We start from the raw sequence: 14,740 nt of genomic DNA on the forward strand, positions 1-14,740 counted from the left end.
GAGGAATTTCAGAAATGACACTGCAAACAATAAAAGGAAAGCCAAAATGGAAAAAGAGTGCAAACTATTAGACAAAGCAGACATAAGCAATACATAGTTGGTTCAACTACTTTGTCATCCAATACACAAAATTTGCCCAAACAACTTAGTCGCAACTGTATTTTCTGTTTCAAATTCCCTGACACATTTTAAAAGACATCTCTTTTTTAAAAAATCACATTAAGGGTATCATGTTTTTAAAGATAACCAACATTCTGATATATTTTTACAAGGTCTGAGGTGGAATCAAAAAGAAATCTGAAGACTTTTTTTCTCAGCTACTATTTAAACATTATGGCAAGGATTCAATAGTGGACGTCTACTGAATGTCACTACTTTCACCACAAACACTGATTTTCTCTTCCATTCTGAAGTGCCCTAAAAGCCTTCTTCAGATGTCTGGGAAACCCTCTGAATCAGGTTTTGATACCAAACATGACAGCAGAAGAAAAAAGAAAAAAAAATGTTAGTGGATGACAAAATATACTGTTAGAGCCTTGCCTATGGAACCAGATTAAAGATTTTTCCCTAGCTAGCCTGCACATAAGACCTAAAAATAATTCAAATAAATAAATAAGTGTATGGGTGTATATTTCATCTTTACTGACTCAAGCTTTCAAAAAAGAAGCATAAAGACAAAAACAAATAATAATAATAATAATAATAATAATAATAATATCAGGCAAGTGATTTCTTCAGCATGAAAATTCTTCAATCCTGTGACTCCATTCACATATTGTTATCAGTTAGCTATTATTGAGAGGCAAACACCTAAAGCAATCTATCAAGTACCTAAAATATCTAGAGAATATGTGGTCTTCTAGCTGTTAGACAATGGCCTGTTACAGACAGCCAAAATAAAGCTGCTTCGAGTCACAGTGGAGGTATGGTGTTTCAATGATGCATGCGTCCTAAGAGTCCAGAAGTCGCACCAAAGCCACGCTCCAGACTGGAGCATGGCTTTGGTGCGACTTCTGGACTCTTAGGATGCATGCATCATTGAAACACCATACCTCCATTGTGACTCGAAGCAGCTTTATTTTGGCTGTCTGTAACAGGCCAATATCTTTCACTGCCTGAGTCAGCACAGCCAACATTAAGGTGTAATGGAAGCCACATGTTCCTCCTCCCTGTTAGAATCATAATGTGCCACCACAAAGGTATACAGATGCAACATCATTCATAGCAGGATTTTCTTTAAAATTATGTCAAATACTGGTATAATACTATTACTCTAAATATTCAAAAAATTAACATTTCAGTCTACTTCCTTGCATTTGGGTACGGTCTCTGTGACCCTCTGGAGTTTTATGATCTCCCCATCTCTTCTCTTCTTTGGCACAACTAGAAGAAAACTTTCATTTCACCTTAACCATATTCAGCCATATTCTTAATTATGATTTGCTGAAACAAACCAGCTTTCATAAACTATGGAGCAAAGCACACAGCTGATAAAGAGTTGTGATAGCGCTGGGACTGCCTGCTTCCGAAGTGGGCCGCTGCCAGGAGACAGGTTATCTCCATTCTTTCTGATCTGGTCCAAAGGACCAGATCACAGCATCGGGGCAGCTTCCAAACGCTTTGGGGGCATGTGTCATTGGAACATCACACCTCCTCAGCAGTCAGAACCTGCTTTATTTGGCCCATGTGTTTTGGACCTGTTTTTGAACTTGGTTTGTTTCAAGAAGCCGGTAAAGATTTACACAATTTGACCATGCTCAGATGCTACAACAAGCCATTCTTAATCTGAAATTGAACTGAACATACATGAATTCCTATTTCAAGATGAGCAGGTGTGTGTGTGAAGCCAAAGGCAATGCTACAGCTTATCTCTGTAGTACTCAATCAGAAGTGGGGAAACTGCATCCCTGGGGGTTATTTCTTTCCTCCTCCCCCCCCCCACCTACCATTTCTACACCTTGATGCTGAAAATTTGATGCACCTGAACCCAGATAACCCATAAAACAAAGCTTTTTACAAATGTATTTTTCCTGTTAAAAATATCTCAAGATTATGCTGATTTATTTTCGAATAGTTACTACAAATTTTAAATAGCTATCTTATCTCAGTGTTCACATCTTGAGATTAAAATGGCAATACAGTCGCCCCTCCCTTTTTGCAGACTTTGAATCCGCGCCCCTCGCCCGTTTGCAGGCAGTAAATGGAGGGGGACAAGATGTGCCCCGCCATTCAACCCAATGGGGCTTGAATACCAGCGATTTCCCATTTTTGCAGGGGAGTCTGAAACGGCTCCCCCACAAAAACTGTACTAACAAAATCTTCTTCCCTTCTATTTTGGTCATTTAATTACGACAAATGCTACTGCATATACTAAAGAAATAAGAACTCCACCAGAATTTAAAACAAGGGTCTATCCTATAAAGAAGTTTACAGGGAAGAGCATGAATAAGGGACAGATTTCAATTTACCTAGTTTCTGTCATAGCCATGGCCCAATTCACATGGCAGTTTCCTAGGGCTACACTGAAAGTTCCCACATGTGAATGCTATGCAATGAGATACAGATCATTGAAAGCAACCTCTCAGAAGCCAGATAATTTAAGGTAGTGATTTCCAAACTTTGGTCCTCTAGGTGTTTTGGACTTTGACTCCTAGAAGCCCTACCCAGCCTGACCAACAAGAATTCTGGAAGCTGAAGTCCAAAACATCTGAAGGACAAAAGCTTGCAAATCACTGATTCAGGGTGTCCTTTCAGAAGTTAAATATCTTCCACTTCACCCTTCGGTACCTATTCCTTAAGATTAAAATACTAGTATGTCAAATAACACTTTTCACTACATTACATTGGTTTCATTTCAGAAAGCCATTTTACAATCTTTATATAGAACACCTGAAAATATACAGCAAGCTGGTTTTCATGTAACAGTAAGTCACAGTTTAGTGTTATGATGACAAGTGAGCATAGGCTGACAAGCTCTCCCTTTCCTTTCCATCACAGTAAGAACAACTTTGGAAGCCCTCTCTTTTATTTTCAGTTAACTGCAGCTTATAATGTCATTCTAACCCAATTAACTGGAGACAAATTTAAGAGTTAGTTGAAACAAGATGTCTTTAAACCAGAGTTTATCAAGCCAAATTATTTCAATTTACAGTCAAGATTACTCAAAGTTCACTGTACTATGATTAATTTAAAATGGGCTTAGTGTGCCATGGGTTATCTGAAATGGAGGTGGAAACTTCTGACCTCCTCCTCTTTTTAGCCTGGCTGGTGGTAGCAGAGAAGAGGGGAGAACTCTACAAGCCTAAAGCTACCTAGCTTGTCATCATAACACAAATTGTCAGCATTATATTCAAACTTGTCCAGTATATTTCTAACAACTGATGCAAACTGTGGTTGATGGGCAACTAGAACTAGAGAACACTGTCTCCAGTTTTGGCCAGCACAATTCAAGAAGGATGTTGGCAAGCCTGAGTGTGTCCAGAGGAGGGTGACCAAAATGGCGAAAGGTCTGGAAACATGCCCTATAAGGATTGGCTCAGTGAGTTGGGTATGTTTAGCCTGGAGAACAGAAGGTTAAGGGGTAACATAATAGCCATATTTTAATATTTGAAGGGATGTCACATTGAGGATGGAGCAAGCCTGTTTTCTGCTGCTCTGGAGACTAGGAAACGGAGCAATGGATTCAAGGTACAGGAAAAGAGATTCTACCTAAACATTAGGAGGAACCTCCTGACAGTGGAAGGTACTGTTTGACAGTGGAACGTACTCCCTCTGAGAATGGCGGAGCCTTCTTCCCAACTATTTTTAGAGTAGATGATACATATCTGCTGGGATTCTGTTCTGGACCTCCACCCACTGCACGGGACAGGCTACATTTTATCTCACATGAGACTTTGGTGGTTGGCACATCTTGGATGCAATATTAATCTGAACACCTGTAAATATATAGCTGGCTTTTGCCATCTGCAGGCTTACCATCTGTGGATTTGATAGCCCTGCCCCGTTCACCCCAGTGGCATTGTGTGTATGCGGCTGTGCCAGCATGGTTGTGAACACACCGTGCCACCATTAGCAACAATAGGACTTTACATTCTGTGTTTTTTGTTATCCGCACCGTGAGGGGAGGTTCGGAACAGAATTCCAGCACATACGAAGCACCTACTTTAAAAATATCCCCCATCTGAAAAAGATAAACTTACTATAATTTAACAACCAGCAGCTGACATGAAGCAATGCAAAAAGTCAGACATGAAACGACCACTTCAGGAATTAGAACAGATGTCCATAACTAATTTTATGAAGTTTTAACAAGTCAACCAACTGGATATCCATTTGGGTGTAACACTTATTCAACCCTCCTTTAACATACAGTGAGCCTGCGTCATACACAGGTACATTATACGCTGCTTTCAGCATACACTCTATTCCTTTTATGCGGGGTGTGTGTGTCCAGAACAGATCCCCCGCATATAAGAAGGGCGCATTGTATATTATATACAGTATAAGGTTTCTGCCTGCTACAGCTAAAGTGGTAGAACCAATCCTATGCGCATAACTATTCAAATGTGTATAGTAAGTGCATAATGAACCTGTTTCTTACTCCATGACTTCTGCTTTGCACAAAGTATCTCCCCTCCTTTTGTCCACTTGTGAAACTTTTCTTATTTTTATTGTTAGTGTTAAATTTTCTGACAGGAATGTGATTCAGTTTCTAAATTCTTATCAATTAAGGTCATACTACAGGAAAATGATTGTATTTTCCTCTTATGTCAAGTAATGAAAAGCTATTTCACAATCATAGGGGTCATCATAAAATTTTTAGGAGCAAGCGACAATACATATCATAGGTCTTCTCCTTGTCCTCCCTGCGCACCCAATGCCTGCTTTAACCCACACATGCCTTCAGCACTTCCTGGGTAATCCCTGTCTTCTTGGCTCAGACACCTGGACTTTTTATTGCTTCCCTTCTTTCCACCTTCTGTGCACTATCAAATTCTGAGGGGAAAAATATGTGTAAAATACACAGTATGCTTCATCTTGCAACAACATATGCTATGAAGAAAATTGGCACTGGATTTTTATCCCAAATATTTTGACACTTTCCATAGGGAGGGAAAAAAAGACACCACTATTAAAATAATATAAGTACATACAAAGAAAAAAAAACCCATTATGTGACACAGGATTAATATTCATATGTGCTTAAATCTTGGAATAAATAGCCAATTATATCCCTTCAGGGGATATAATACTGCCAAGATATTTAGCCCCAAATACTAAAGACTATTTTGTAAGCATATCAACAATATCCTGCACTGCTTTGAAATATATTGACAGCTACAAGACAATGTTTTTTACAGCCTGTAGCAGTGATTACACCTGACTCAGGCTTGGCCTTGCCCTCCAGTCTCTTTCAGAGTACATTTAAGAAAAGAACATTTGAGATTTGCTTATGATACACCTGACAGTTAGTGGTAAATATAAGGCTACATTTACCACTCTAGCAATTATGCTGCAGCAGTATTTTATATAAACCCCTAGGCAGCAGTACTATTTCTTATTCTGAAAGTCTCTTTTTATTTGCATGTAGTACTAACGATTTTAAAACCTTGTTCTTTACTATGAAAGAGAGTAACTTACTGCTGAATTTGATGTGTGTCTGAAAGCATGAGTACAGACTCTGTAACAATGTTAGTTTCAGAAAAATAAAACTTAAGGGGGGGGGGGTGTTGCTTGGCCAGAAAATTGGATTTGTTACACTTTCAATGGATGTCAAAGGTTACTACTAGGTATATGTTTAGGAAGTTTAGAAGTAGTATCACTCCAGCAAACCTTAAGGCTGGGGCAGGTGGGGGGTGGAGAGACAGCAACAGTGTTTCCCTGTCTTTCAAAGGCAATCAATTAACAACCGAAGTGTTGGGGGGCATATCTAAGGTCCAGAACACACTGCAGAAATAATCTGGTTCAATAATAATAATAATAATACCACTCTAACTGCCCTGGCTCAGTGCTATGGAATTCTGGGAACTGTAGTTTTGTGAGAGATATTTAGCCTTCTGTCAGAGAGTTCTCTGGTGCCACTATAAACTACAATTCCCAGGATTTCTGGATTATCCCCAGGATAACTGGATTATTTCTGCAGTGTGTTTTGGACCTAAGAGACCTGATTTTAAGTTGCATAGAAGCAGGCTGAAAGATAAGACAGGCAAGGCATTGTAGGTTGAGTCTCCCTCATCTGAAATGCTTGGGACCAGAAATGTTTGGGAATTGAGGTTTTGGAATATTTATATATATATACATATATAATGAGCTATTTTGGAGATGGGGTCCAAGCCTAAAATTGAAATCCATGTATGTTTCTTGTACACTTTATACACATAGCCTGAAGGAGGTTTAATGCACAAGAAACAAAGTGTGTGTATGGAGGACTGTCAGAAAGCAAAGGTGTTGCTCTCTCAGCCACTCATGGAATTCTGGGTAAGGGAGATTCAACTTGTTCAGCGAAGAAAACACTTCTCATATCCTCTCCAAATACTAGACCGCTAATTGTTCCTTTCCTGAAGCAACAAGTGCAGCACACGTTTTCTAAGTTTAGAAAACACCAACAAAAACTGTTAAGTCAGGATGACAGCCGGCAAAAAGGAGAGAGAGAGCGACATTCCTTTGTGCAAAGTTAACTCCGGGACAGATTCCCACCAAGAGATGCCTTTGAGCCACATATAAACCAGGAAGAGATAGAGAGGGAGGCGAGAAGAAGGGGTGGCTTGCTTTCTAGGATAAGCAGTGTGCCAGAAAGGGATCTAGTAGTAGCCCCTTTGAGGCTAGCTGAGAGAAGTGGGCAGCATGAGCTTTACCAGACTGGAGCCTACTTCCTCAGATGCAGCCCATGCTACCAACTGTTCTCTTTCAGTTAGTCACCCAGGTGCTACAAGACCCCCTCCCTTCCTTTGCATTCTGATTTCCCACACTGACACGGCCATGTCTTTGAATGGCAGGATAGCTGTGACTTTCAGTTAAAGAAAGCAGGCGGGGAGGGAAGCTCATGGGGTCCACTCACCTCCAGGAAGTTAATCCAGAAAGAGAAAGAAAGAGAGAGAGAGAGAGAGAGAGAGGCTCCATCCAGCAAAGGAGATTAGACTCCAGGGCAGAGAGTGCGCCGCCAACCAGGCGAGGAAGGGGGCCTCCAGGGGGCGGATCCACCTCCACTCCAAGGAGGCTGGGAGGGAGGGAGGGAGGGAGGAAAGAAGGGAAGGAAGGAGGAAAGAAGTAAAGAAGGGAGGAAAGAAGTAAAAGGTGGGAAGAAGGAAGGGAGGGAGGGAGGATGAGAGCAAGGAAATAAATAAAGGAAGGAAGGAAGGAATAAAAGGTGTGAAGAAGAAAGGAAGGGATGGATGGAGTTAGGAAGGAAGGAAAGAAAGAAAGAAAGAGAGAAAAAGAAAGAAGGGAGGGAGGATGAGAGCAAGGAAGAAAAGAAAGAAGGAAGGAAGTAGGGAAGGGAAGAGTAAAAGGTAAGAAGGAGGAAGGAAAGGATGGAGGGAGGAAGGAAGGAAGGAAATAAAGGAGGAGAAAAAGAAAGAAGCGAGGGAGGAAGAGCGCAAGGAAGGAAAGAAGGGAGGGAGTAAGGAAAGAAAGAAGGGGGGTAGGAAAGAAGGGAAGTAAAGAAGGAAGGAAGGGGGGGGTCTGAAGGAGGGAGGGAGGGAGGGAGGGAAGTCAAGGAAAGGAAGGCGGGAGCGAAGGGGGTGAGGCTGAAGGGAGGGGTCCTGCAGTGTTTCCCTTTCCTTCTCACCTGCTGGAGGTCCGTGAGGAAGATCTCCCTCTCCGCCGCGTTGGACGCCATTGCTGCGGGGCTGGACTCCGCACCTGGAGGGGCCAGGGCAGGGCAGGGCAGGGCAGGGCAGGAGGAGGCGGCGGCTGGGCGTGGGTCTCGTGGATGCGGGGGGGGGGGGCGCCAAGCCCCTCTGCTCAGAGTCCCATGAGGGGAAGGAGGAAGGACCCCCTCGGCCTCGCTCTCCGCCTCTCCCGCTCCCTCCTCCTCCTCCTCCTCCTTCCCTCTCTCGCCCCCGCCCACCCGGGCAGCAGCAGCAGCAGCAGCAGCAGAAGAAGAAGAAGCTAAAGACGAAGGCGACGACGACGACGACCTCCTTCGCCGCTGCTCCTCGTCGCGCCCTTTGGCTGTCACCCTGTCGCAAAAACGGCCGCGCTGCTTTGCGGCCTCCGCGGGTCACGTGACCCACCCGAGGGGCGGGGGAGGAGGAGGAGGAGGAGGGAAAAGGGGGAAGCAAATGGAGCAGCTGGAGCACCACCTTTACCACGCAGTTCATAGCATAGCACTCACTCCTTACCCGCCTCTCTCCCATTAGATAACGATCATAATACACTCTAGGTACACTCTATATCAGATATTGACCATAGAGTTGCACTGGAAGAGCAACAAAGGCCTAGTACAGTGTTCTCTCTAGGAATCTCTAGGTCCTCCAGGGCAACTCTATGGTCAACATCCGACAGACACTGACCATAGAGCTGCACTGAAGGAGCTACAAAGGCCTCGTGGAGTGTCCTCTCTAGGAAGCTCTAGGTCTTTCAGTGCCAACTTTTAAAGCTGGACATAGAGTTGCGCTGGAGGACCTCGATATTCCTAGAGAGAACGTATCAAACCCATAAATAATCAAATCCACAAATAAAGACGCAAAGATGGAGGGATGAGTGTAATAACAACAATGGCAATAATAATGTTGTGTTCATTTACGTCGTTTTCGACTTATGGCGACCCTAATGACCCTATCCTGGGGTTTTCTTGGCAAGATTTCTTTAGCGAGGGTTTGCCATTGCCTTCCCCTGAGGAGGCTGAGAGAGTGTGACTTGCCCAAGGTGACCCAGTGGGTTTCATGGCTGAGCTGGGAATTGAACCCAGGTCTTTAGAGTCAGAGTCCAACAGTCAAACCACTCCCAAGCTGGCTCTCTTAATGATAACAACAACAACATTTATTTATAACACCCTTTCCACCAAAGGGTGTAACATCAAACATATATAAGCAAAAGCAGACAACAAGACACACAAAATGCTAAAATGCTCTTCTGTGCGCACTCCTTTTGGGGGGAAGAGAGGATATTTGGCGCCTCAAAACATGTCAAACCACTACACCACACTGATTCACTATAATATAACATAATATTAATGAATAATAATATAATGAACAATAATAAGTTTTATTTCTTTCCCACTTCTTAAGGTCCCAGGTATTGTACATGTCAAAATACAAAACGCATAACATGTATAAAACCAACAGTTACAACACAATTTGCAGACAAACCACATCCGTTAAAATCACGACATTAGTGAATGTCATAAAACTAGTGTAAGTTTAAAATATACATTTGTAAATAATCATTGTTTTTAAATTACAGCATGCATCACCAGCTGTTTAGTAAAGATCGTTAAAAAAAGGGGGGGGGGTGTTCAAAAATATTAAATCCAAAACAACAACAACAACACAACATCAGTTAAAACACACATCGATTTAAAAGGGCAAATAAAATGTTCACATAATATAACAATCCACATCTAAAATTCATCATTTAAAATCCACAATTTAAAAACAATCTAGAATAGATAAAGCTGGATAAACCTTTCAAGTGAACTGGTATTTATTTCCACATGAGGGTTCATGGATATAAAATGTAAAGTGCTAAATGTCCTGCCACATTTCCTTCTATTATTATTGCTTTATTTATCCTTTTTATGCTGCAAGAGATTAATAGGGCTGTGTTGTGTGCCTTCATGTCGTTTCCAATTTATGGCAACCTTAAGGCGCACCTATCACCGGGGTTTCTGGGGCTGAGATTAATGAAGGTCACACTCAGTGGGTTGAACAAATAGCAAAGGATGCCCTCAGGGTTTATTGCAGACATCTATGTTGTTGTGTGACTTCAAGTCATTTCCAACTTATGGTGACCTGAAGGAAGGGTGACCAGATGTCCTCACCGCACAAGAGGAGAAGGCATCACAAAATGTAGGACATTCCAGAAAAATGGAGAGTGTGACCAAATAAAAGCTAAAACACTAATCTAGATATAAATTCATCCTTCTTAAGAGTTTATCTTGTGAATATCTCAGAAAAATCGCGAAATTACACAAAATGATTTCACATGACATCACACAAAATCCTCCATTAAAGTGGTCACAAAGAAACATTAATGCACATCTGTTTACTTTTGGGATTTCAGCAACAATGCATTTCCAATAACATTTTATTTATTATTATAAATTCCTCCCCACTCAATGGCTTCTGCACTGCCATTGCAAGATTACTGTGAGTTGGTGGGGTGGTGGTTTCTACATAATTTGAGAGCTCACATCTGCTTAGCATTCTTCATGATAGACCCTCTCCTCAGGAGACTTGAGACAGGCCTTATAAAGGCTTGCCTCACACATATCTGGAGGTGGGCCTGGTTCCTTACCACACAAGCTACATATTGTCCTTCAGTTCTTTTTGGACTGCAACTCCCAACACCACTGTATATACTAGATAAGGTTGGAACATCTGGAGTGCCACATGATTTCCACCTCTGATATAGAGCTCAGATTCTGCCTCTTGTACATGGAGCCAGCAAAAGCATATATGTATGCTTTTCTATGCTTATCTATGCTAAGATGCTCTAACCTCCGAACTACTGTTTGGCCTCATTCCCACTACCTTTTAAATTGGATCGCAAATCGGTTTGAACCTGTTTAAATGACGCTGGTTCACACTTTAACCGAATCGCTGAAGTTAATCAAAGAGGGGGGCCATGCGCTACACCTATTTAACTTGTGTCTTTTTGACACTGATTTTTTAAGCATCTTTTTGGATAAATCGATTTTGTGTAAGTGTGAACCAGATGCCGATCAGAAATGATTTAAATTTGCCCTTTGGCCGGCTGGAGCGGGTCCATTTTGAATCGATTCATTTGTGAATGTGAACCACAAGTGGGTTATTTTATTTTATTTTGCAGCAAGATAATGCAATTGGGGCAAATGTAGTGTGAACCACCCTCTGCTGCCAAACCGATCCATCGCCTTGGTTCACAAAGTGATTTATTTGTAAGTGGGAATGTGGCCTCTGTTTTATAATGGAAAAAAAAACACTGTTAAAACAATTACCAGTGTTTGCAGCTTTCATATTTTTTCACACTTGTATTGATAGTTTGAGATTATAGGAGCTATAGTCCAAGACCTTTGGAAATAGTGGATTGGGTAAAGCAGTATTAGTCCCACTGAAGCATACTGCTGAGAGGCTGCGTATTCTTGTTTTTCAGTACACAGATTCATTTTCTGCGACTCAGATTTGTTTGACCAAAATATGCATAAGTAAGAGAGTTGAATACTGCTCTTGGATACTACCTCTAAGATACTGTATTTACTTTTAAGGATTTCTGTCCTATTTTAGCTGTGTAAATCCAAAATCAGTGTTGCTTACACCATATTTTGAAAACCCCCTCAAAACACTAGCTGGCATCCTGTTAGTGACATATGCTGGTATAAATCCAATTTACCTCTGTATACTGTATATCTTTTTATGGTTGCTGCAGAGGGGGAATTTCTACCTCCATTGCACAGTGATTCCCATCCCCAATAGGATTAATCTTTCTACTCCACGGCCATGGCTGGGGAACATTGGAGAAATATCACGCTGTGCCCCAGACACAGAACAAAGGCTTCCTCCAGGACTTTCCAGGGTATTTCAGAGATCATGGAGGAGGATGTTGTCATTCTACATCTGGATAAAGGGACAATGGCTGATGCCATACTGCAGAATTGATGCGGTTTGACACTGCTTTAATTGTCATGGCTCCATCCTATGGAATCCTGGCATTTGTAGTTTGTAGCACCAGAGCTCTCTGATAGAGAAGGTTAAATATTTCACAAAACTGCAAATCCAGAATTTTATTGCATGGAGCCATGGCAGTTATAGTGGTATCAAAACGCATTAATTGCTGCCGAAGGTAGATATTTAATTCTCTTCACTCTCCACTGATTACTTACTGGCTGTGAAGAAGTAGCCTCCATAGGAGAAAGGTAGTTTTGTGGAAGGGGAGATTTATTGTATTTCTGCCTGTTCAGTACTTTACCATATTCATCCCAATGGAGGATCTCAGCCAGTGAGCATAGCAAATGATCACAATAATATAATACTGTACAACCAACAATAGAAACAAATGATAAAGCAACTTTAAGCACATAAACGTACCACACGGTGGCTAGAATTAAGAATATCTAAACTAGGCAGCAGAAGGAAAAAGTGGGGGGTTATAGGGATCTTCTGTGGGAACAATTGCTATAATCTTTATCAAGTGCCTTCTAAATGTTTTCAACTGAAACGTTGTTTAAACATTACCATGTTTTTTCTTGAAGATGGAAACACTGAGCACCTAGTCCCACCTCTTTACATCATCACTTCCTTCAAGTATAAAGTGACACATATGAAGAGGAGATGTTCCTGTTAGCTGAGTCTTTTCATGTGAGCAAGACCCTTGATTATATAGGGTTCTTGTTCACATGGAGAGCCTCCACACAAACAAAAGCATATCCTCTATGGACACATCATTTTCCACACGATGAAAGCGATGACAAGTGAGCAGGGTTAGGCACTCCCTTGCTTTAGAGTCTGAGGAAGCATGGTGAGTATTGGCTGAACAACGCTTCAGTAATTCAGTACTGTAATGGTTGCTTCAGACAACAAGACACTTGCCATGCTGGCTGGAAATATTAGAAGTTGTAGTTAAACACATTCAGGAGGCACCTAGCTGGAAAGGCTGATCTAGGCTTAGCCTACACAGAGAAGTCCTGATCACAGATCCCAACATGTGATTCTTATGCTGTAGTTGAATCATGGAGTAAAACTTCCCATGCCGATAGGCAAATATGGGAGGACACTATCTTCTAGGTATCCTGAGCCTAAGTTATCTTGCATTTTATAGGTAAGAACCAGTATCTTGAATTGTGCCTTAAAATGATGGAAGTTAGTTAGCAGTTGCAAAAGAATTGTTATATTCCTGGAGGTGACAGTTTTTGATTTGAGTAGACACACAGATATTATAATTTGTCTCAGGGTCTATAAAGGACAGGTGCATTTTCTATCAGAGGAGATGTACCATTTACTCATCTTTATTTTTTTTAAAATATCCAAACAAATGACGAGGCTACATCTACATGGTACAATTTTATCGTTTTTGTATCACTTGAATGGTCATGGCTACATCCTATGGAATGTTGGAAACTGTACTTTGCTCCAGCTACAATTAATTCTAATGTACAAACTGTACATCCCAAGATTCCATAGGACAGAACCTTGATCATCAGTGTGGTATCAACAGCTCTGTAGTGTAAACACACCCCAGGATATCCTCTGCCCATCTTTCTTTGTATTTGTTTTGCTTCATTATATTAATACACATACAGGTTGAGTCTCCTTTATCTGAAATGCTTGGGACCAGAAGTATTTGGGATTTTTAAAATTATTTTGGAATGCCTATATTTGCATTTACATACATAATGAAATATCTTGGAGATGGGACTCAAGTCTAAACACAATTTATGTTTCATACACCTGAAACACATAGTAATTTTATACAATTTTATCCAGGTAATTTTATACAACATTTTAAATAATTTTGTACATGAAACAAGGTTTGTGTACACTGAACCATCAGAAGGCAGAGTTATCAGTATCTCAACCACCCATGAAAAGAGTTTTGATTTTTTGGAAGATTTTGAAATTCTGGATAAGAGAGACTCACAATGTACATTTGGAAGGAAAGGATGAGTTTGAGCTTTAAGTTGCTTCCTTCTTAGAATTAAACTGGTTGTCTAATTCCACTGAAGTGTAAAATTATCTTATTAATAAAGGAAGAGATTTTTGAGACTAACTGTGTGAAAAAAGTTGTAGCATGAGCTTTCATAGACTTGGTCTGCTTTCTTAGATGCATGGAGGTATCTACAAAAGCTTATGCTATGATAGACTATGGAAATATGTGCTTCAACTTCTTTTGCATAGTTAGTCTCAAAAAGTGCTACAAGATCCTGTTGTATACTGATATTCCATGTCTCTTAAATTTACATCGCTTAGGAGGTTTGTTAAATGGAAAATAATTTCAAAGAGTAAAAAAAAATTATTTGTAGAATTCAAAAGAGCAGCAAATAAGAACATTTACTCTAATGAAGAAGATTTAATCTTACCTTTAGATAAATCAGGTGTTTGTTCCTTCTGGAGGTCACTTGATTCCAAAGGTTCCATTCTGCAGCCTTCACTCCCATGGTTTTCCTTAGGAGATGACTGTTCTAGTGCTTGAGTGTAAGACTAGTCAGTTGGAGCATGCTCACTTGATGTGGAAAACAGGGTGGGGAGTATTGACTCAGCACCATGTTTTTCCCCTCAGACTTTTTTAAAAAATAATAATCTTAATTTAACTTCATTTAAAGAGAGTCTGAGGCAAATGATGATACGGAAATATTTTAAGAGGAAGCTATTTTCTGTGGAGATCTGAGCTTTTAATAACTTTCCACAAGTGATGCGGGTATTCAAAGCTGCTCTTCTGTGCACTTTGAAAATGGTTATCATTGATGGGATGATAAAAAAAGTGTAGCTGAAAGTTGTAATTTTTTAAAAAAAATTAGTTCCTTTCAGGTTTAGATATTTTTGGAGAAGTAAGTTTGTAGGAAGGATTTGAAATAAGGAATCAAAGTCTTGAGGTTTGCAGAATG

General features: G+C 40.7%; 1 protein-coding gene across 2 annotated transcripts in view; it reads right to left on the bottom strand.

The window, feature by feature from the left end:
• Nucleotides 1-14,293, bottom strand: part of LOC149283427 (serine/threonine-protein kinase N2) — a 77,127-nt gene extending 62,834 nt beyond the window's left edge. Inside the window, exon 1 of one of the 2 annotated variants that reach the window (XM_089497585.1) lies at nucleotides 14,216-14,293. In XM_089497585.1, the coding sequence (XP_089353711.1) occupies nucleotides 14,216-14,293 (78 nt within the window). Of the gene's footprint in view, nucleotides 1-7,786; nucleotides 8,008-14,215 lie in introns of those variants that run through there. The other variant, XM_089497586.1, reaches the window with a different exon arrangement.
• Nucleotides 14,294-14,740: the final 447 nt, after the last annotated feature.

Source organism: Sceloporus occidentalis, unplaced genomic scaffold, assembly GCF_023333645.1.
Source record: "Sceloporus occidentalis isolate IW3139 unplaced genomic scaffold, rSceOcc1.0.p SCAF_104, whole genome shotgun sequence".
NCBI classification, from domain to species: domain Eukaryota; kingdom Metazoa; phylum Chordata; class Lepidosauria; order Squamata; family Phrynosomatidae; genus Sceloporus; species Sceloporus occidentalis.